Source organism: Girardinichthys multiradiatus, chromosome 6 (assembly GCF_021462225.1).
Source record: "Girardinichthys multiradiatus isolate DD_20200921_A chromosome 6, DD_fGirMul_XY1, whole genome shotgun sequence".
In the NCBI taxonomy this organism is placed as follows: domain Eukaryota; kingdom Metazoa; phylum Chordata; class Actinopteri; order Cyprinodontiformes; family Goodeidae; genus Girardinichthys; species Girardinichthys multiradiatus.
Window position 1 is genome coordinate 10,078,928 of NC_061799.1, and position 21,119 is coordinate 10,100,046.

General features: G+C 40.1%; 1 protein-coding gene across 2 annotated transcripts; it reads left to right on the top strand.

Moving 5' to 3' along the window:
* Positions 1–3,516: 3,516 nt before the first annotated feature.
* LOC124869863 (transferrin receptor protein 1-like) lies at positions 3,517–19,232 on the top strand. 2 transcript variants are annotated; one of them, XM_047368038.1, is made up of 18 exons: positions 3,517–3,626; positions 8,300–8,349; positions 10,050–10,287; positions 10,704–10,887; positions 10,970–11,195; positions 11,276–11,398; positions 11,510–11,605; positions 13,283–13,422; positions 13,519–13,670; positions 13,756–13,875; positions 14,010–14,095; positions 14,198–14,261; positions 14,385–14,452; positions 14,537–14,598; positions 14,736–14,829; positions 14,941–15,162; positions 15,737–15,895; positions 17,037–19,232. In XM_047368038.1, exons 2-18 carry the CDS (start codon positions 8,317–8,319, stop codon positions 17,277–17,279), a joined length of 2,310 nt encoding a protein of 769 aa, XP_047223994.1. In that variant the 5' UTR covers positions 3,517–3,626; positions 8,300–8,316; the 3' UTR covers positions 17,280–19,232. The 2 variants fall into 2 exon arrangements, with proteins under 2 accessions (XP_047223994.1, XP_047223995.1); XM_047368039.1 differs by lacking the exon at positions 3,517–3,626 and adding an exon at positions 3,638–3,659.
* The last annotated feature ends 1,887 nt before the right edge of the window (positions 19,233–21,119 follow it).

Consider the following 21,119-nt stretch of genomic DNA (forward strand, 5'->3'; position numbering starts at 1 on the left):
TCAATGATATCTGTTGAAGAACTGTAAAGTCTGAAATGTTCCCCAAGACTGTGTAGGCCAACAAAACTATTTTTATAGGTTTTATATAAAATTATGAGAAACTGAATAGAGTATTTATCTTAGTTGCAAGCCATAAAAATCCAAATTAACAGAAACAAATATATTCTTTCTCCTTAGCCCAGTTAAGATGCTTCTGACATTGCCTCTGGTTCAGGAGTGGCTTAATACAAGGAATGTTATGTTTGTAGCCCATGTGTAGGATTGGTCTGTGCATAGTGGCTCTTGATCCACTCACTCCAGCCTCAGTCAAGCCTCAGCTCCCTCAAACTCATAATGGATTTTGTTTGACAGTCCCTTTAAGGCTGCAGTTACCCCTGTTTCTGCTGCACCTTTTTCTACCACACTTTTTTCTCCCACTTAGCTTCCTATGAATATAACTTCTTTTTTACAATCCTTCAATTTCATGAGACACATAAATTTGTGTTTTTAGTATCTGTAAGTTATAATCATCAAAATTACAAGAAATACACACTTAGAATACTTAATTATATAATATATGGTGTTCACTTTATGAAATGAGTGACAAAAAATATAGATTTTGTTTCACGATATTCATATGTTTTTGGATGTACCTGTAGTTGTCATGATAACAGAACTAGAAATCTCTGCAACTCATTCAGAGTTACCCTGTGCATCTTGGCTGCGTCTCTGACTGAAGCTATCTTTCCTAGAGTGAGATGTTCAAACACTGTAATGTTCTAAACTAAATCTTCTTTAAACTTCTCCACAACTTTCTCCCTGACCTGTCTATGTCTTCATGCTGCTGTTTGTTTACTTAGCCCTTCACAGAACAGCTTCATTTATAGTGAAATAAACTACACAAATGTGGAATACATTTACTAATAATGTGACCTTTCTGAGGTTACAAGGGGTACCGATTTATTGGCAAGGCTCTGTAACACAGAACTGTCACATGGAAATCCTAAGCAAACTCGAGATGGTATCAAGTATTCTCTAGTTCTTAAGAATTACATGTTAGGAGCCAAGCATAAACATGCAATTACTGAAGTCACACAAAATAAGCAATTATAGGTGCAGTCACATAATCTTCTCTGAAGCTGTTTTTGCCAAATAATCAATGATTAAAATGTAAGGGCAAATATACACAACTACAAACTATAAAAAATCCAAAGTGTCTGTTTAAGATTTACTAATAATTTACCACCAGTGGCGACTGATTTACCCCTGCCCACCAGCAATGCCCAATCACACAGTTTGTTGATTTGTTAGCCCTGTCTGCATGGACATAATGAGTGATATAAGAATCAAATTATCAATATTGTCTAGTTGCTGACCCACGTTGTGTGTTTTTCTGCTCAATAATGGCTCATCTAAACATGCCTCTTTTATTTATCAGGTTTGGCTTTAGGACCAGAGGGCAAATGGTTAGCAGGTGCAGGGTCAGTCTTTACACTTTAGGCTTGAATTTTATAATAATCCTGTGTGTTAGCCACAACATGAACTTAAAGTTAAACAACTCCGGTGTGAATGAGTCAGCGCACATACCAAACTACGCTCACCGACACATTTTTCTTTACCACGGCTGACATTTTCACAGCTGCTGCAAGAAGAAAAGACTACTAGGTGGAACACTGGGTCTGACGAAGCTAAAAAAAAGGTTCCTGGCAGATAGTAATATGTTTGCTTAAATTCAAGGTAAGCAGACAGTGGAAGACGCCGATCTGTCTGCGACCAGCTGGCAATTGTTCAAGGTATATCAGATGAAGCAGCAGCTGTTAGACCTAACTAAAACCCAATGTAGAAATTATATATTGTTTTGAAAGAAAAAAAAAGTATTCAAAGAAAAAAACAGCCCACAAAGTCCTTAATTTTAGGTCTATTTAAAGTAAGCATTGTCAACAAACTGGTCTTAATGCATTTGAAGCAAGTGAAAATACTTATTATGATACATTAGGGCCTCTGTCAATGTTGGGATACCATTGGCTCTGACAAGATTACTGACACGCATTAAAGTGTAAACAGCTATTTCAGTGTGTTCTTACGGAAATTGCTTTTTAACTAATTGTATTTGGGTGAAAACAAAAGTCAGTACACTGATAAAACAAACTGTTATATTTTACACCCCCAGAAATTTACAGCATAGTATTCATGCATTTTCCCCCAAAGTCTTTCATCAATATCCCAAGTATAAATTATGTATGTTTAACAAAAGACACTTAACATTAGTTAGATTTTGGCCAATTTTAAAAGATCGTTCTATTCAAGTGAAATAATTTTATTACTCAAACAAATTTGTTTCTATTTGTTTTACATTTATATTATGTTTGCCAGTTTAGATTTTAGTAATCAAATGGATGTACAAAACAGTTCATAATCAGTGGTTCATAAACACCAAGATAAAAGTGTGTATTTAAAATCTCTAAAGCCAGAACTATCTTCCTTAAGACCTACAAGCCTGGAAACAAACAAATAAATTGTTTCTGATTAAGGCATAAAAACTTGCTGAATGAATGCCTTTAGCTTTAGCGCTAAGGCTAAATTAGCTAAAGCTAAAGCTGAGTCTTTTACTAACTTTTACTAAATTATATTCATTTATGACACAACCCATGTAAGCACAGCAGTCTTACTGCTCTCTGCTGGACACTGTGACCAACAAATGACTGAAGTGGAGGTTTTTCATATGAGCGACATGGCTCACTCCCCGGGGCTTCATTGGGTCAAGTGTGCAGCATGGGCTCTCAAAAATAGTTATCTGTCAGTTTCATCCTGAACAAGTGTTTTAGGTTGTGTTGTTGTTTCCAGTCAAATGGGGATGTGAACACTAAAAAAGACTTGTACTTTTCTAAAAATGTATTTATTATTTCTTCTCCAGCTGATCTTGAAAAACCAATATTGTGTATTATAAATAAAGGCAAGGAAAAGGAGGGGCTTCCCCAGGGCGACATTCATGCAAGAACCGACAGTGAATTAAATAACATCTTGTGTTAAATTCTCATCAAAATTTTTAGTGATTTGCTTTCGAAAACGTAGTTATTTGTTGTAATAACTTAAATATTATTAAATATTGTAAATATGCTAATGACTAATCTATAACACTTCTTAAAATAGTTTTTTAGTGTAGAGTCCCTTTTTGTGATTAGTGTCATTTATGTTCTCATTACCTTCTTGCCAAATTTTATTCTTTTTTTATTCTCTTTGGGTTATAATCTATGTTGTGAGTTGAATATACTGAATTGAATCATCACAATAAATAGTAGAACCTGGGTGATTTTCATCCCTGAATGTGACCTTATTTCAAATCTAATGGCTCTTTAGTTTCAAGGTTGTATAAATGTGTCAGTTTCCATTGTGTAATTCACTAAATTGTAAATCTGCTGAAGTCCAGAGGTGAAATACCCCCGGCCCCTCTTTGTAAAAGAGCACCAGGAGCACTGACATCATGTTCTCGCGATGGCTGGCTGTGACGTGTTGGTTACGCACGCTACGCTGGACCAATCTGCAAGATAAAGCTGGAAGCAGCGTGGTTTGCTGCTCAAGGGCACCCGGACCGGCAAGAGAGAGAATCTGACCGTAAAACCTTCCTCGTGTCTGGGGCTGTCATTAAGGTGAGATTCTAGTTGTTCTGCGCTGAAGTGAAGGTGGGTGTTTATATTACCATTTAATAAAGTCTATCTGACCCGTGCTAGAGTCGGCTAAGTTGACACAAGTTCAAAGGTTGGCGCGTGGAAAGACTCTTATCTTCATGAGCCAATCAACGCAGTAAAATGTATTCTTATTAAAGTATTTCGGATTGCAGTTGACTGTTCAACACAGGTCATAACGTTACGCAAAGCTCTTTTTCCTCAACAATTACCTGTACAGTGAAGGTAAAAGCACCTGTTCATTCTGTGAGTACACGTTTACTTCCTGTTTTATACTGCTCAGCTCCTCGCTTTCAGCCCTTCAGGTTGTCACATTGCCAGCGCAGCGAGGCCGCCATAACTGAGGAAGCCGGTAGTCACGTTCAGCCATATATTTAGACTGATATAGCGCTACCAAATTCGACTTTAGTTTCCTTTACTGACCCTTAGCACAGGGAGGCAGCGCTGTCACCGAGGACCTCCTGACCTTGGCGGACAGCACTTATCTTTTAGTACAGTCCACTGAAGGAACATCGTGGCCAGGCGCCCTTTTTTTTAATGATGCAGGATGTACCTCACTGATATATTGCTCCAGCACATGACTGGCGGTGTAATAAGCAGGTTGTAGCTTTAACATGATGTTCAGTTTGAGACTATTATTAACATTGCACAATGAAAAAAATAAAAATGCATTCAGCATTAACAAAGTACATTTTGTGCAACCCCACAGAGTAAAACAATCGATCTGTTATCAATAACTTTGGTTCTATTCCAGGTTTGTAGATCATGCACAGGCTTGTAGAGTGGGATCTGACTGCCTCACTGGTTTGCTTCGTGCTTTTTCTCAGGGTTTACTTTGAGCTTTCCTCCAGTGTGACTCTCACATGATTTACCACTGCACAATGACTCTTATGAACCCGTCACCCCTACTTTTTTTTTTTTTTATATCAAATGTAATTATTTTCTCCCTCATCAGCGTCCGTCTCCCTGTGTTTGTGTTCTAGCATATACTAGAAAAGGATAGACCACCTCCTCCTTTACAAATCTTTAACATTTGTTCAACATTTGTTTGATTTCTGAAATATTGGACGGAGTAGTTAAGACTTCTTTTTGAAATTCACAAAATATTTTATTCTTGTTTATTCATATCCATCATGGTATATTTGCTTAGAAATAAAGAGATACAGTCTACATGTATGATTCAAGTGGAGCTTCTCTGCAACTTGTTATGCTTTATGTGGAAGTTATTTTTCCACCTGAACAAGTAAGTGCATCATCTGTACTGTTTTTTTCCAGGGTCCATTTTATTCTTTGTTTAGTGTATGTGTGTTCAAAACTCCGAACAGAACTGTCATTACGTCATGGGCATGCCACTTGTGTGTGTGTGTGTGTGTGTGTGTGTGTGTGTGCACGGTAATTAGACAAGTAATTATCTACCTCTTTTTCACTTCAGGTTTCAGGGAGTTCATGAGTATAGCACTTCCTTGTGCTTTACTCTGGTAGGAAAAAAGTAATTATTTTTTCAGTAACCAAGTATTTAAAGCCTGTTCCTGACTGGTAGAAGTGCTGCATCAATTTATGAAAAGCTACCCTGGTTGCTTGTCATTGTGAGGCTAGCTGCTGCAGTGCTCCATAACTGTGTTTTACTGTTATAGCAGACAGTAGTCTCTAAGCGTTCTTGCAGAAGGGACTTAGATAAACACTATTATTATGTCTGTGGACACTGTATTTAATAGCATTTATCTGTTGCTGTTCGTCATTAAGAGACAGAATCATTAATAATTAGAGGTGCACCGATCTGGCTTCTCCTGGCTGAAGCCGATTTCTTTGAGGTCTGACAATTTATTCCAATTTATTTGTCTAAAGACTGACACAACAAAGAGACAAAATATGTGCTCTGGGTTCTTAGTTGGAGAAGAATTGGTTAACTAATGATTAAAAAGGCAGTCAAAGATTGATGGATTTATGGGTTAAAATGATGGGAGAAAAAAACTGATGAGGAAAACTTGGTCGATTCTGGTCTCTGCCTGATTGATTGGTTCATCTCCATTAGGGATAAGTTGTGCCAAATAATATCTAATGTCACTTTTATTATGTTCTTGTAACATTATGTCAAAACTCTTCTGCAACCTTCTTAAGGAACATTTTTTTTCTGGGCACTTACTAAAACCAAAGTAGTTAAGCCTATTTGGCCTGTGAAACCAATTATAGCAGTTTTTCCTTATTTGGCCTTGTAGTACTGGAGGAACTTGTACTTTCTTTCACCCTCCAATATCTTGGTAACCGAAGACAATAGCTGTTGGCTCTTTGTGTTTTATTTGAAAAACCTTGACTACAACAAGTGCACGGAGTCCAACCCTAATCTCCTGCCAAAGCTCAGAGGAGCAGGGCGTCCTGCCCGCTGCGATCCTTCGAGGGTGGGACTCGATTTTTGTCTCCCTATCTGTCCCGCACACACGTGTCCAAAAACCCTCGAACGCTGCTATAGTACACGCAGTGCCTCTTAGCTGGAGCTATGTCTGACAAGCTGGTGAAGCACAAATGCCTGTTATATGTGGGCTGGTGCTTTGCACTGTTTGCATACGTTTGAATGCACAATGCAGTCTGTGTTCTGTTTTTTACCCACAGATTTCTGCGTCCGAAAGGTGTAGTTTAATTTGCAAATCTGATTAACGAATTAGCTCTGAAAAGTCCGGTATGTTTGGTATGTGAGATTATAGAATGGCTTTGCCCACCTTGGAGAGTAATTAGATTCACAGTTCGTCTCATCTTTACCACTTTAAAAACCCACAGCAGCCAGACGTAAACATTACCGTGAAGTCAGGAACACCAAAGGGGGGATGTGTGATCTTCCTGGTCCCTCTGCAGGTTGGAAAGATCAAGGTTGTCTTCTGCCAAGCCATATTCTAAAGTTAGCTGTGCTTCACAACGCCTAGAATAACCGAAGTGTTTCCAGAGCTTGCTGCTTCCTTCTTTGCTTTATTGTCATACACTTACTGCGCAACGAACTCGAACCTGGAAGTTCAAGTTTTTTGTCTGTTCCACTTTTGGAAGCACAGACGTTGATTGAAGGTCGTGATGCAGTGTTGCTTGGTCCTGCTACCCTTTCTTTGGGGCACACAAGGATTCCTCATACAGTGTTCGATGTCCAACAGATTTACATAGGAAGCTGCAAAAATTGCAGCATCTATGTAGGCCTTGCAAGGGTCAAACTGTTTCATTGAGCTTACTACGGTTTTGATAAACACGTGTTGTTTTGGAGATGTCAGTGTTTGTTCTTTTTAAGGGTCAGCTAAAGGTCAGGGCCTTTACTAAGGCCTTTGAGGTAAGATTGTTGTTGATTAACCTAATTTTCATACTCGTCTCGTACTCGTCGTCTTCCGCTTCATCCGGGACCGGGTCGCTGGGGCAGCAGAGTCAGTAGAGATGCCCAGACGTCCCTCTCCCCAGACACCTCCAGCTCCTCCGGGGGGAGCCCAAGGCGTTCCCAGGCCAGCCGAGAGACATAGTCCCTCCAGCGTGTCCTGGGCCGTCCCCTGGGCCTCCTCCCAGTGGGACGTGCCTGGAACACCTCCCGAGGAAGGCGTCCAGGAGGCATCCGGTATAGATGCCCGAGCCACCTCAACTGGCTCCTCTCTACTACTCCGAGCTCCTCATTTTGTTTGCAGTTATTCAAATGCCCCGTTTTTATTTCATAGCCTGTGAAAGAATACAAAGAATACATTGAGAAGCATTTTGTTATCTCTTAACATCCCTTTTTTTCAAACAGCAGCTTAGCATAAACTGCCAACTTTTTAATTTAATTGTACATAACATGTATTTCTTTGTGTAAATATTCCAAAAGAGGTTAAATGTCTGCTCAACAGACGCATTACAGGTTTGTTTTTTAAGTTTTTCAGTTTTTGTTCCTGGTTTGACTGCAGTTGGTAAAGTTCCCAAAACAGAAGGATGTTTTTAGACTGATCTTGTTTTGTCTTCTTGACCTCTGCAGCCCTGATTGAAAAAGAAAAATAGCAGCTGAAGGCCACAGATAGGCTAAATGGTGTCAGATTGCAGTGAATTGTTAGAAAATGCACTGAGTACTCTATAATTCTATATCCCAGCATTTCATTTTTAGATTTGCTCTTGTTGTACGGTGTTGCTAATTTTTTAGTAAAGCATGGTATCTAAAAGGACATCTGTGCTGAGTTTGCTCCTATTTATTTAGGTGGGAGAAAACCTTAACCTGATCTCTTTTAAAACACACTCTGTTGGGTTTGGCTAGTGATGTTTTTTCTATATATTTTTCCCCACTGAGACCCATGGAGCGCTGGTCGGTTTCTGGATTCTGCAGGTGACTGAGTTCATTCACATTGTAGCGCTGTTCTGTGTTCACCTGTGCAGCACACTGCTCTTTTGTGTTCGGAGACGGGGCTTTCTCTCAAGTTAGCTGCACAGGAAACCCTGGGGATGTTTTGACAAGAGGTGGGACACCTTTGGAAACAGAGTTATTTCGTCAATTTGACTGAAACGTGTTTCTTACTTACTGGAAAGTGAAAATGTTATTTTTCTTCTTGAGAAATAAATGGGGTTTGAAGCTGATTTTATTACAGGGCTGTTTTATTCAAACTCCCAAATGGTTTTGTCCGGTAAATAAAAAGTCTTCTTTTTGTGTTCAGATTCCTGAGAAGCAGCGATGGAACAAGCAAGGTCGACAATATCCAAAATTGTGAGTAATGTAACTAAAATTCCTGTTTAAACACTTAGTTAGTTAAAGGTTGTGCTACATTCATCAGATTTTATATTAATATTGTTGCCACCTCAGAGATAACTGCAACTTGCCTAAGCTGGGAACATAATGAATTTGGAGGAATGTAGTGTTTTTAGATTCCAGAATCACACATGAGGTTCAGTTTACTATACTTTTAAAGTATTATTTAATGTTGCTATAAAGACCATTAACTGATGGGATTTTACTTTGGTGGAGATTGGTTGTATTTTCAGGCGCACTATTTTGTCATTTCCTGTGGACCAGGAAGTGCTTTACACATTCTTACATAGAGGGGTTGGACAATGAAACTGAAACACCTGTCATTTTAGTGTGGGAGGTTTCATGGCTAAATTGGACCAGCCTAGTAGCCAGTCTTCATTGATTGCACATTGCACCAGTAAGAGCAGAGTGTGAAGGTTCAATTAGCAGGGTAAGAGCACAGTTTTGCTCAAAATATTGAAATGCACACAACATTATGGGTGACATACCAGAGTTCAAAAGAGGACAAATTGTTGGTGCACGTCTTGCTGGCGCATCTGTGACCAAGACAGCAAGTCTTTGTGATGTATCAAGATCCACGGTATCCAGGGTAATGTCAGCATACCACCAAGAAGGACGAACCACATCCAACAGGACTAACTGTGGATGCAAGAGGAAGCTGTCTGAAAGGGATGTTCGGGTGCTAACCCGGATTGTATCCAAAAAACATAAAACCATGGCTGCCCAAATCACAGCAGAATTAAATGTGCACCTCAACTCTCCTGTTTCCACCAGAACTGTCCGTCAGGAGCTCCACAGGGTCAATATACACGGCCGGGCTGCTATAGCCAAACCTTTGGTCACTCATGCCAATGCCAAACATCGATTTCAATGGTGCAAGGAGCGCAAATCTTGGGCTGTGGACAATGTGAAACATGTATTGTTCTCTGATGAGTCCACCTTTACTGTTTTCCCCACATCTGGGAGAGTTACGGTGTGGAGAAGCCCCAAAGAAGCATACCACCCAGACTGTGTAATCCTAGCACTGTCATGCAGGATTTTGGGAAAAGCCAGGCAGTGGGTGGGAATGACTGTAGGAATTGCGTATGAATTTTACTGCGCAGGTTTACCAAGTTTCTTTTTCTGGGAAATGAAACCTAGATCAGAATCAGCTTTTCACTGGATCCTATTGTGCATTCACTCGGAAAGTGGTTTGTCTCAGACCTACCAGAATATAAACTGTAAAACTTTCCTTCAGTGATTGAAGTCACAGCAAAAACCAAAATGACAAAGTTGTGAGGAGTACTAAAAAAAAGAACGTAGCTTGGAACCATCACGACCCAAAAGCCACTTAGTTATAATCATGAAGATGAAAAAAACTGAAGGTTTTCAATTAACATTAAGACCCCTTAACTCTGACAACGCTAAACAAAATCTAAGGAAACCAATTATCTTCATAAGTCACTGAATAAACAGTTTGTACTTGGAAAGGTGCTGTATGCACACACGTTTGTGGATGTGCAGCTACCTGGTGTTGCTGGAGTGTGTTGTACTTAAATGTACCCATATGGGACTGAGCTGAGATACCTAAAGAGTAGTATTTATTGGTTCGGTTTAAGATGAACAGCTACCTTTTAATCCTTAAATTCTTCCTTCTGCATCTTCTTCTTGTTAAATAGTTTAATGGTGAGCCACACACCTACACGCGATTCAGCCTGACCCAAAACATGGAAGGTGACAACAGCAATGTGGAGATGAAGCTGTCGTCTGACATGGATGAGGAGGTCGGGGAAAACGGCGTGGGAGAACATCATCATCACAACTCCAACGGCAAACCCTACGTGGTTCAAAAGCTTGGCCACACACCCAAGAACCTGTGCTACTTTGCTTCTGGTACCCTCCTCATCTTCATCATTGGTAAGCTGCAGGTGCTAAAGGATGAGTTTCCACACACTAAACTGGTGTTTAGGATGAGTAGCGGCAGTGTGACATGGATCATGTCGTCTGCTTCTGAGCGAAATGAAGTACGTCAGACACATTACAAAGATGAGGCTTTGGTGTCATCTGGAACAAATAATTGACAGTAGTGCAGCTTGACATAGCTTTCTGGCACAGACAGATCAGTTAAAGTTTAAATGAAATGAAATGATCTTTTTTCTATTCACACAAACCACAAATTAAACGTATGGATTTAACTAAGAGGAAAGATGTGGTCTATCTAAATGAAGTTGGTGTAGTTTTCCAGATGCTGATAGATTAAATCTCTGACCTCCTCCAAGCCATTTATTTTCTCTGTTTTTTTCTTTTCGCCTAAATCATTTGATTGCTTCCAGGAATCTTAATTGGCTACATGTCACATGGGGAGAAGAACGTGGCTCCCGTCTGTGCGTCCTCCATCAGCCTCAATGAAAACGATGTTCCCCATGAGACCGGCGCCGCCCCCCTGATGGACTGGGATGATGTCAAAAGCCTCCTCGCTCAAAAATTCACCGCAGCCAAAATAGAACAAGCCTTCAGGTGATTAGATAGTTTACCTATTCATTCAAAAAAAAAAAAAAACTTGAACTACCACTGAAATTGTCTTTATATTCTGTTGTAGTGATTTTTCTCAAGCCAGCCACCGGGCTGGTTCTCCTGAAGATGAGAAACTGGGTAACAAAGTGCTGCAGAGGTTTAAGGAGTACGGTATGAACACCTGGACGGATGAGCACTTCATCAAGGTTCAGGATCCCCCAACGTCTGGCTATAACAAAATCGTTTTCAGGAACATGTCAGAAGAGCGTCCAAAGGGATTCCTGTCCTACAGCGGCAATGGATCAGTAACGGTAGGCAACATGCTCCAAAACAGAGAGAAAAACGTAACACCTGACGTCTGTCGCTAACCAGACTGTTGCTCTGTACCCAGGGTGCAGTGCTGTATGCTCATTACGGCCAGGAGGTTGACTTCAGGGTGCTGCGGGACAAGAACATCGACATGAACGGCAGAGTCATGCTGGTCAGAGCTGGAAAGATCAGCTTTGCAGAGAAGGTGGCTGGTTTTGAAACAAATTGTTTGTGAATTAAAGTTGTAAAGTATTTATTTAAGTTTTGGTTCTTTGTGAATTTAGCACATTTACATGTTGTCTCTTTCTGCCTACAGGTGGCCAACGCTGCCAAAATGAACGCCTCTGCTGTTTTGATCTACCCAGACAAAAATGATTACGAGATCAGCGAGAACACTGAACTTTATGGACATGTGAGTGAGCCACTTGATGTTATATCAGTGCGTTCAGGCTTTTAGACAAATGAATTAGTTCTAAAGCACAGAACATTTTAAACTTGATGGTCCCACTATTTCTGCTGGCCAGTCATGCACAACAACACTGTGGTATTAAAGCGGGTACCTTTAGCAGTGTGGACAGGAGCCAAGTCCTGCTGGAAAATAAAATTAGCATCTCCATAAAGCTTGTCAAGCATGAAGCGCTCTAAAGTGCTCTGGTAGATCACCGCATTGACTTTGGACTCAGCACAGAGTGGACCAACACCAGCAGATGACATGGCTCCACAGATCATCACTGACTGTGGTAACATCAAGCCACGAGCATTCTGTGCCTCTTCACTCTTCCTCCAGACTCTGGGACCTTACTTTGATCTGAAAAGAGGACTTTGGACCACTGAGCAACAGTCCGATTCTCTTAGCCCAGATAAGACTCTTGAAGCACTGACTCCAGCCACAGTCTATACCTTGTGAATCTCCCTGAAACTCTTTCTTTTATTATATATTTAATAGTGGCCTTTATTTTTCTCAATTTATTCGAAAGTGAGCTGGCAGGAAATTGGGTGGAGAGAGGGGCAAGACATGGGGCAATTGTCAGCGGGCCGGGACCCAAACCTGTGACAGGCCAAGGTTTCCGTACATGGGTCGCTCAACTCCTGAGCAAAATCTCCCTAAAAATTCTTGAAAAAACTTTGCTTCACAATCCTCGTCTTTATCCCTGTGGCTTGTGCACATTTTCCTACCACACCTTTTCCTTCCACTCAACTTTCCATTAATCCACTTGGATATAGCTTTTTTACCACTGATTGTTTGTGGCTTATCCCTCTTGTGCAAAGCTTCAGTGATTGTCTGTAAAGTCAGCCTTCTCCATGACTTTGTAGGCCAAAAATATAACATTTCTGTATTAAAAAATATTTTTATAGGTCTTATATAATTTTATGAGAAACCGAATTAGAGGTTTTATTAGTTATGAGCCATAGCCATAATAACACTTGAAATGTATAATTCCGTGTCCAGTGAATCTATTTGTTTGTTTCACTTTTAGAATTGAATTTCTAACATTAAGTCTTTGATGCTATTAATATGTTTTTAGATGGACAAGTATGTTGTATTTCCTGACTCTAAAGACCCTTAAATGGTCATAATATTCATACATTTCATGTTTTATGGACATAGATGGAATTACCAATAATAGCTGACCTATAATTTAGGATACAAGTTAAAGTAGCATGAGGAATAATTACGCCCACATTGGGGAATTATTAGATCATTGTATCTTAATATTTATGAAGATTACAATGAAGATTCTTTTTCTCCTGTTGCAGAACTTTAATGGAACAAGTCAACAGGGCAACTGTAACATTACTGACTTACCCTACTGTATAAAGTCAACAAGAGTCTGCAATAGTCAGGCTGATGCTAGAGCACCCCCTGCTGGATAGTTACTACTGTGCGTTAATTGCTGTGCTTTAAGACTTCAGTACTATCAATGGATGTGTGTGGTTCAGTCTAGTATCGGCTGTTATCATTTGGTCTTAAATAGAAAGATTAGTTTGGCTGAAATTCAGACATTTTCTGCTTCCATGAAAGATGAATGTATATCAAACATGAATGTAGAATCAGATCTCATAACCTTCTCCTGTGGGTCTCCCACAGGTCCACATGGGCTCAGGGGATCCTTATACCCCAGGCTTTCCCTCCTTCAACCACACTCAGTTTCCTCCTGTGGTGTCTTCAGGCCTGCCCAGAATCCTGGCGCAGACCATCACAATGGGCACTGGAACCAGAATCCTTAAGTAAAGCTCAAGCGTAGCCTTCAGTAATCTTCCGATTTTTGTTTTGCACATTATCAATTAACTCTGTAATTATATGTTTCTCTGTGGACCCCACAGACAACTCAGGGGGCAGAATAAGCCAGAAAACTGGGAAGGTTACAACAGATTAGGAGATGAGAGCGACACCATCACTGTGGAGGTTAACAACGTTCTTGCTGAGAAGAAGATCCATAATGTGTTCGGGGTCATCAAAGGCTTTGTCGATTCAGGTAAAATGAAATTCAAATTCAAGAAGAGAGAAATCAGCTTCTGTCTGAAAGGGATCATCAACAACCCTCTCCTCGCTCTGTCCAGACCGATATGTGGTTATCGGGGCCCAGAGGGACGCATGGGGTCCAGGCTTCGCCTCTTCAACTGTTGGCACCAGCGTCCTCGTGGAGCTGGCACGATCCATCTCAGATATGGTGAAGAATGGTGAGAGTCAGCTCGCTTTAAAGCGATGAAACTGTTCTGTTGTGCTCCTGGGATCGTTCAGAACTCTTTGAGGGGCTCTATAGGCGTGGTGCTTGAAAACCTTACAAATAAACACCTGTTGCCTTTTTTGACAGATGGTTTTAAGCCAAGGAGGAGCATCGTGTTTGCTAGCTGGAGTGCTGGAGAATACGGAAGTGTTGGTGCCACTGAGTGGTTAGAGGTGAGGAGCTAATTTATTTTTTTTTTTACAAATATTCCGTTTTTTTTTTCTAACTTTATTGTTGTGCATGAATTTAAAACATGTGTTTGGTCTCACCTATAGGGATATTTGTCTTCTCTGCACATGAAAGCCTTCTCTTACATCAACCTGGATGGCATCGTAACAGGTATTCTCCACACCGTTTCCTATTAGAAATAGCTTTGGCGTCTAATATGTTTTACAAGCACATCATGATGCTGTATAAGGTAGTTTTCTTACCTTTCACGGAGTCTTAATTTCTTATTTTAAGGTCGGAATGGATTTAAAGTAGCTGGTAGTCCCTTAATGCACTCCCTGATTGAAAACACACTAAAAGAGGTAAATATTCAGCTTTTATAGTATTTTGTTTTTCAAACATTTTTATAAATGTTGAAATCACGTATTTTTGGTTTTGTCTAATAGGTAAAAAACAAAGAGATGCTTCTTTTTAATCAATTTGCAAAGAGCAACTGGGAGTCAAATATGTAAGTGTTTCATAGATAAAGACACAAATAATCAGACATGGTGTCCATAATAACAAGTCTACTTCCTGAATGCTATGGACGTATCTGGTGTTTGTGGAGTTTGTTCTAATGTTCTTCCTCCTTCTTGCTGTTTTAAGCCTGGAGCCAATGCAGTTGGATAGCGCCGCATATCCTTTCCTTGCCTTCTCTGGAATTCCCTCAATATCATTTAGATTCACTACAGACAATTCAGTGAGTCATTCTTATTCAATGCAAGTTCTGTTTAACCCGACCCTCCTCAAACCAACCGCTGAGGATCGCCTTGTTATATAAATGCATTTGTCCTCCTGTTTTCCCACTCAGGACTACAAGTACTTTGGCACCCTGGAGGACACTTTGGAGAACCTAAACACGGCCACATCCAGCCAGGTTCCTCAGCTGGCTGAGACTGCAGGCAGGTTTGCTGGCCATATAGTTCTGAGGCTTGTCCATGACCATCTGCTGCAGATGGATGTGATGAAGTACTACAAGATCATACGTTCCGATGTGTTCAAGATCAATGGAAAGGTCAAGGAGGTTCTGCAGGTGAGTTGGGATACTATTGGCCAAACTGACCGATTTAACCGCTGGTATAGTTGTATCCATAAGGAACCAGTATCTGTCTGGGTTGCATTTTCTGCTGCCACTAGCTAATCTGAACTAAAAATACCTCCCTCTCACAAAGCATGATTTAATTCCTTTAATTATATTATTAGATATAAATGTCCGCCTATCTGTTGGTTAGGTTTTATACTTACTAAATGTTGCCAAATGTATCTTGCTTATAAGAAAGGAAAAAAGTCAGCCAGCCAGCTGACAAGCAGTGCACAGCAACAGTTGTGAATGTGTTGCTCTGTGCTTCAGTCGGATAAAACTTTGGCCCATCCTTGCACTTTTTTTTGGAATGTCTTTAAAACTGTAGGAACAGTTGATGAATAATTTTAACATATGAAGCCATGTCCTTTTTAAAAACCTTGGTAAACCTTTTTTGTCAGGCAGCAGCTGATGCCTGTTTACCACCAGTTTTTATTTTTATTTGTTTTTTGTCTAAACCGTAATTTTCCTAGGGTTACTTTTAATTCAGAAAAATATTGATTTCTGCGTTCATTTGCTCTCCCAGATGCAACCCCAGCTGTTGCCCAAAGACCTGACGGTGCAGTGGCTGATCTCCGCCTCGGGCTCGTACAGCCGTGCCGCTCGCAGCCTGCAAGTCGACATCCAGAACAGTGACCTGGAGGACATCGAAATGTGTCGCCTTATCAACGACCGCATCATGGCGGTGAGCCCTTCAAAACTCTGCTCAGCATCAGAATATGGCAGAACAGTTTCGTTTTTTAGATCAATCAGACGCCTTTTTGTGCACCTTCTCCTTCCGAAGCGTCTGCATGTTGGTCGGGTAGTTTGCTAAATTTATTCCAGGTTCCTGATTCACAGTAGCGATGTGTCTCAATGCTGTATTGGACATTCAAATAATTACAAGAACACCACATATCATCAGTATTACCTGCATTAGCATTGTTGTTGTGTTCCACTCTACTCACTCACCATGGAGTTGCTGGACAGCATTTTACTTCATGAGGACAGATGAGATTTTCTACAGGACAGGATTAATGATTGGCTCTGATGCAGGTAAACAAGGTTAGGAAAGCTACTATCATGTCGTGACAACACCTCACCTGAAGCTCTCACAGCTTTATCGTTTGTTTCTGACTCAACACAGCATCAGGAAACTTTTGTCTTGCTCCTGCTCATGGCGCAGTTTGATGGATTTCAAGGCTAAAGTTAGCCTGTTTCCTCCCTGTTTTCACATGATTGGTTGATAATCTAGCTTGTGACATTTTTCACATTGATTGCTTGTGAATCTTAAGTTTTTAAGACAATCTAAGATTTATTTGATGAATAAAAAAGTGATTTTTAAAAGTTCAGTCATTTAAAAGTAGGGGTGCACCAATGGCAGTTTTTTGGCCCATTACTGATCTTTAAAAAGCCTGACCTGCCGATTCCGATTTTGGCCGATACCAATTTATTTATTTTTTATAACTGGTACTGTCAGGTGTTTATAAGGTCACAATACACCTTCAAATGTCCAATCTTTTGTCAAACAAACATGGACCAATAACTGAAACAATACAAACTTGCTGTAAGTGCACATGAGGCAGTGCTCTCAAATATAAATGAAATGTTTAGAGCATTGCAGAGCATTGGCCGATCTCCTAAAATTAAGGAAATCGAGGCTGATCAATCAGTCCACCATTATTTAAAAGTGCCATGATCTGGACTCCAATCTATTCTTCTAAATCACTTTGGAACATCACTGATATTAGTTTTCCCGATTTGTCCAGTCACTTTTCTAGAAACACCTGAAGTTTCACAAATTACTGTCAAATGTTGACCTAAACTTCCTACCTTTTATCCCGCAGGTGGAAAAGAACTTCCTGTCCCCCTACGTTTCCCCCAGAGAGAGCCCTTTCCGCCACATCCTGGTCGGCTCGGGCCCACACACTCTCAAAGCTCTCATCAAACACCTCGACGCTCTGAAGATCGACAACCCCGAAGCAGACGCTGAGCTGTTCCACAACCAGTTTGCCCTGGCTACTTGGACCGTCCAGGGCTGCGCCAACTCCTTAGCAGGGGACATCTGGTCTCTGGATAATAATATCTAAATCCCCACTTTGACTCCTGCCGCCTCCCTTGTTCACAATGCGGCCCTCCCAGCGCAAACAGGAAGTGTGACCAACCAACAGTTGCACAACCTGTATAATCAGAAGTTTTAACAAGTGGAGCATATATCATAACCCGCCCCGCTTATTATTTTCAGTCCAGTTTTACTTTTTAATAATTACACGAGACTTGAAAACCCCAATCTTGAATACTTTGGTGCTATTAATGACTACAAGAACATGCCCATCTTATGTGTCAGTACCAGTTAATAGTGTTACCCCATAAATGAGCTGAACGTATAGCAGGATTTCCATTTGTTTTATCATCCTAATGGGTCGTAATAACACTTAAACTCAGAGAAATACATCACCAAAGGGCAGTATCACAAACTAATGACTTTCTATCCGTTTACTGAGATGATGACAATGCCTGCTGTTTGCTGCTGAAGCCAAATGTTCATACCTGAGCTGGTTTGTGTTGGCAGCTATAAGTTTATAAAACACAGCTCATCAGTTTCAGAAGGTGCTGAAATTGGCCGATTATTTTATTTTAATTTAACAATGATGCTGCTCCTGCGGTGCACCGAGCGCAGCTGTAGGTTTAGGAAAATCTGCCTCGCAGCTCGAGACATGCACCGCAGCAGCCGTACAACTAACAAGTCCTGACCCAATCAGAGTCGCAGACCTCACGGCTGTAGAGCTACTATGTGTCAACCTTCCCAAAAAGCAAAAGGGGGAAGGTCTCAAACGCATGGCACTGAATCAGAACCCTTATGTTTATTTATTGTTATTTATTTATCAGTGGCAGGGTTCACTATAAATAGCTTTTTATTGCCTTTTTTTAATCTATATAATTATCGGGAGCAGTGTCTTCCATAATTATGACAGTTATACTGTCGAAATGACAAAAGCAGCATCTGCTAAAAGAAGTGTACATGTCGACCGACGGCCTGGTCCGAACTCTCAGAGCAGTCGGTTTTCCCTTTGGTGCCGAACTGACACCGGGCTGCTGTTCCAGCATGCCTGCTGGTCCCTTGGTCCATGTGCACTTCTCATCCTGAAAGCATTATCGGAAGCAGTGTTTTCCATAATGCGGAACGAAAGAAGGTAGTTTTTGTCTACCAGTATGTGTCCGTATCGGAGGCAGTGCCCTCCATATTTCACTGTAGGAGTGGATGTTTTTTTTTTAATTATCGGGAGCAGTGTTTCCCATAATGTGTAAATACAGTTGAAAGCGATGCATATATGTGGCTCAGACCCCTGCATCCTCTGTGTGTTGTGTTAATCTAGCGCTTGTCTGATTGGTGGTGTGTTTTTGTTGCAATTGGAACGGATACAGGAGGTATTCTGCTTTATAAAGAAGCATGTCGCCAACACTTTGGATCGCCCTGGTTACATCATTGGTCCAGGATTTCCATAACATTATCTCTCTGATCTGTTATGCTTTTTGTTATTACTGATTAATGCAATGGAAAATGTGTTGCTGATTTATTTGTGCCTTTTAAGTTTCGTGAATTCACTATAAAGATTGAATGTACAACACTTTTAGTTGGTAAAAATTGCCTTTCTTGTTTGGGTTTCCTGTTGGTTTTTTTTCATTCTTGCTAGAATCTGAATTTACTGCTGTAAAATGCTGTTCCAACACTTGCAGACTTCAATATCTATAATATATATGATTTGAAAACCAAATATGGGTCTTTGTAATCAGAAAACGAAGATGCAGCACCACCAAAATTGAGTTTTAAAAGGACTCTGCTGCAATCGATTATGGACGTGCTAGAGGCTGCACATCTGAGCCTGTAACAAAAAAAGCAACATTCAGGAACTAGTCTAGAAAATTCCTTTGGATCAATGAATTTGTCAGAAAATTGTTGAATCTTGTTTCTCTCCCTGTCACTGTGTGTAAGCAGGCTTTGCTGGGAAATTTTATTGCAATAAAAGTCACTTTGCATCTTATGTCTTCACTTCATCCTTGATTTTTAAACTCTATTCTTTTGCTTTGTTACAGCTCACTGTGTCCTTAATAAGTAAGTAATAAGGCATGGCCAATAGAAAAGGAAATTATTAGCATCACGTAGAAGAAAAAAACTGAAGTCACATTTTTACCAAAATATACATAAAATAAGAGGATTAGAAAATCAGTTCTCCTGAATCTCGTGAATTATTCTGTCCACATTAAAATGCATTTTATTTGTATTTTAATGTGATAGACCAACAAAATCTGCATGAAACATGGTTTTCAATTATTTTTGCATGTATAAATCAGACAAGTCTGATATCCCTAAAATAAATCCTGTGGAAACAACTGCCTTCAAGAGTCAAAAAAATTCTTAATGTACGCTTAGCTCAAATCCAGCTGTCCTGTGAAGGCCACAGACGTTTGCTAGAGAACATTAATGAACCAACAGCTTCATTAAAACCACGGAGCACAGCAGACAGGTCGGGGGTAATTACTGAGACACTGCTGTCTACCTAAGTTAGGGAAAACCTCATTTGTATTTGATGGAAGAGTGGCAATAATAAAGTGAAGGTCATGGCTGAATTATCTCATCATGTTATTAAGTTCTGGTAATGAGCGACCGTTTCAAATGTGTTGGATCAGGGTGCATCTAGAAAAGTTGCAGGACAGTGGCTCTCGACTGGAGTTGGAAACCCCTGGTTTAGATCAAAAACTGATGTTCACAAACACTCTCCATCAACTCCGATTGGGATTGACCTCAGCCTCTAGATTATACATTTTATTTATAGGCACCTTTCCTGACACTCAAGATCACCTTACATCCTCAAACATAAAAACAGACATAATAAAAAAATAAAATAAAAAGAAAGTACAAAGATACAATTTAAATTACACAATGCAGTTGTGATTAGGTAGGAGAGAGTTCCAGAGCTGGGGAGCTGAGTGCTCCTCTGCAAAGGAAAGGGTGCTGCCAAGGATGACACCCAGACTCTTGACCTGAGGAGAGGGTAAAATGAGTTATAGAAAAGTTATGAAGTTTGTTTAATGTAGATTTTGTACCTGTTAAGAAAAGTTCTTTTTTTATTGGAATTTAATTTAAGGAAGTTTGAGGTGAGCCAGTATTTTATTTCAAGGAGGCAATCGGTGAGAGACAAAAGAGGGAGTATGGAGTTTGGTTTGGTTGAGAGGTAGAGCTGGGTGTCATCCATATAGCAGTAAAAGTGAATATGATGTTTGTGGAAAATATGATCAAGGAGGAGAAGGTAAATGATGAACAAGAGGGGTCCCAGGACAGATCCCTAGGGAACACCTGAGGTGATGTGCAAAGCTGGTAGAAACATGATTCAAAAGACCTACAGCACAGGATCGTTCAGAGGCACTGAATACAAATGTTGGTCAGAGGTTTAGATTGTCTGACTGCTTATATAGAATATTTTCAACACTGCTGTTTAAAAAAATCTAATAAGAGAAAAAAATGTTTCCTAGTTGAACATGCTATTTTGTTTTTGCAGATTTGGTGTACTATATCCAGTGACAGTAGAGGTTGGAAGTCCTTGCTCCAATAAATCACATCTGATTAACATCCTCTTTTACCCAATTACATTTGTACAAAATGTCCCTTCATAACTTCAACATAATTTTGTTTTTATTGTTTGTTGTTGTCTGAGCATTTCATGCCAGAAATCAGTTACATCGTGTTTGTGATTATGACAACTCAGTCATTTATTTCTTTATTTGTTCTTATTGTTTTGACTGTTTCCACCTAACATTCCGGAGGGGAGTCTACAAACTGTAGTGACAACATTTGACCACATGGTGGAGACAAAATAAACTATGTTGAGTAAGAAGGATTCTGTAAACTGGATATTGTTTCACACAATTTC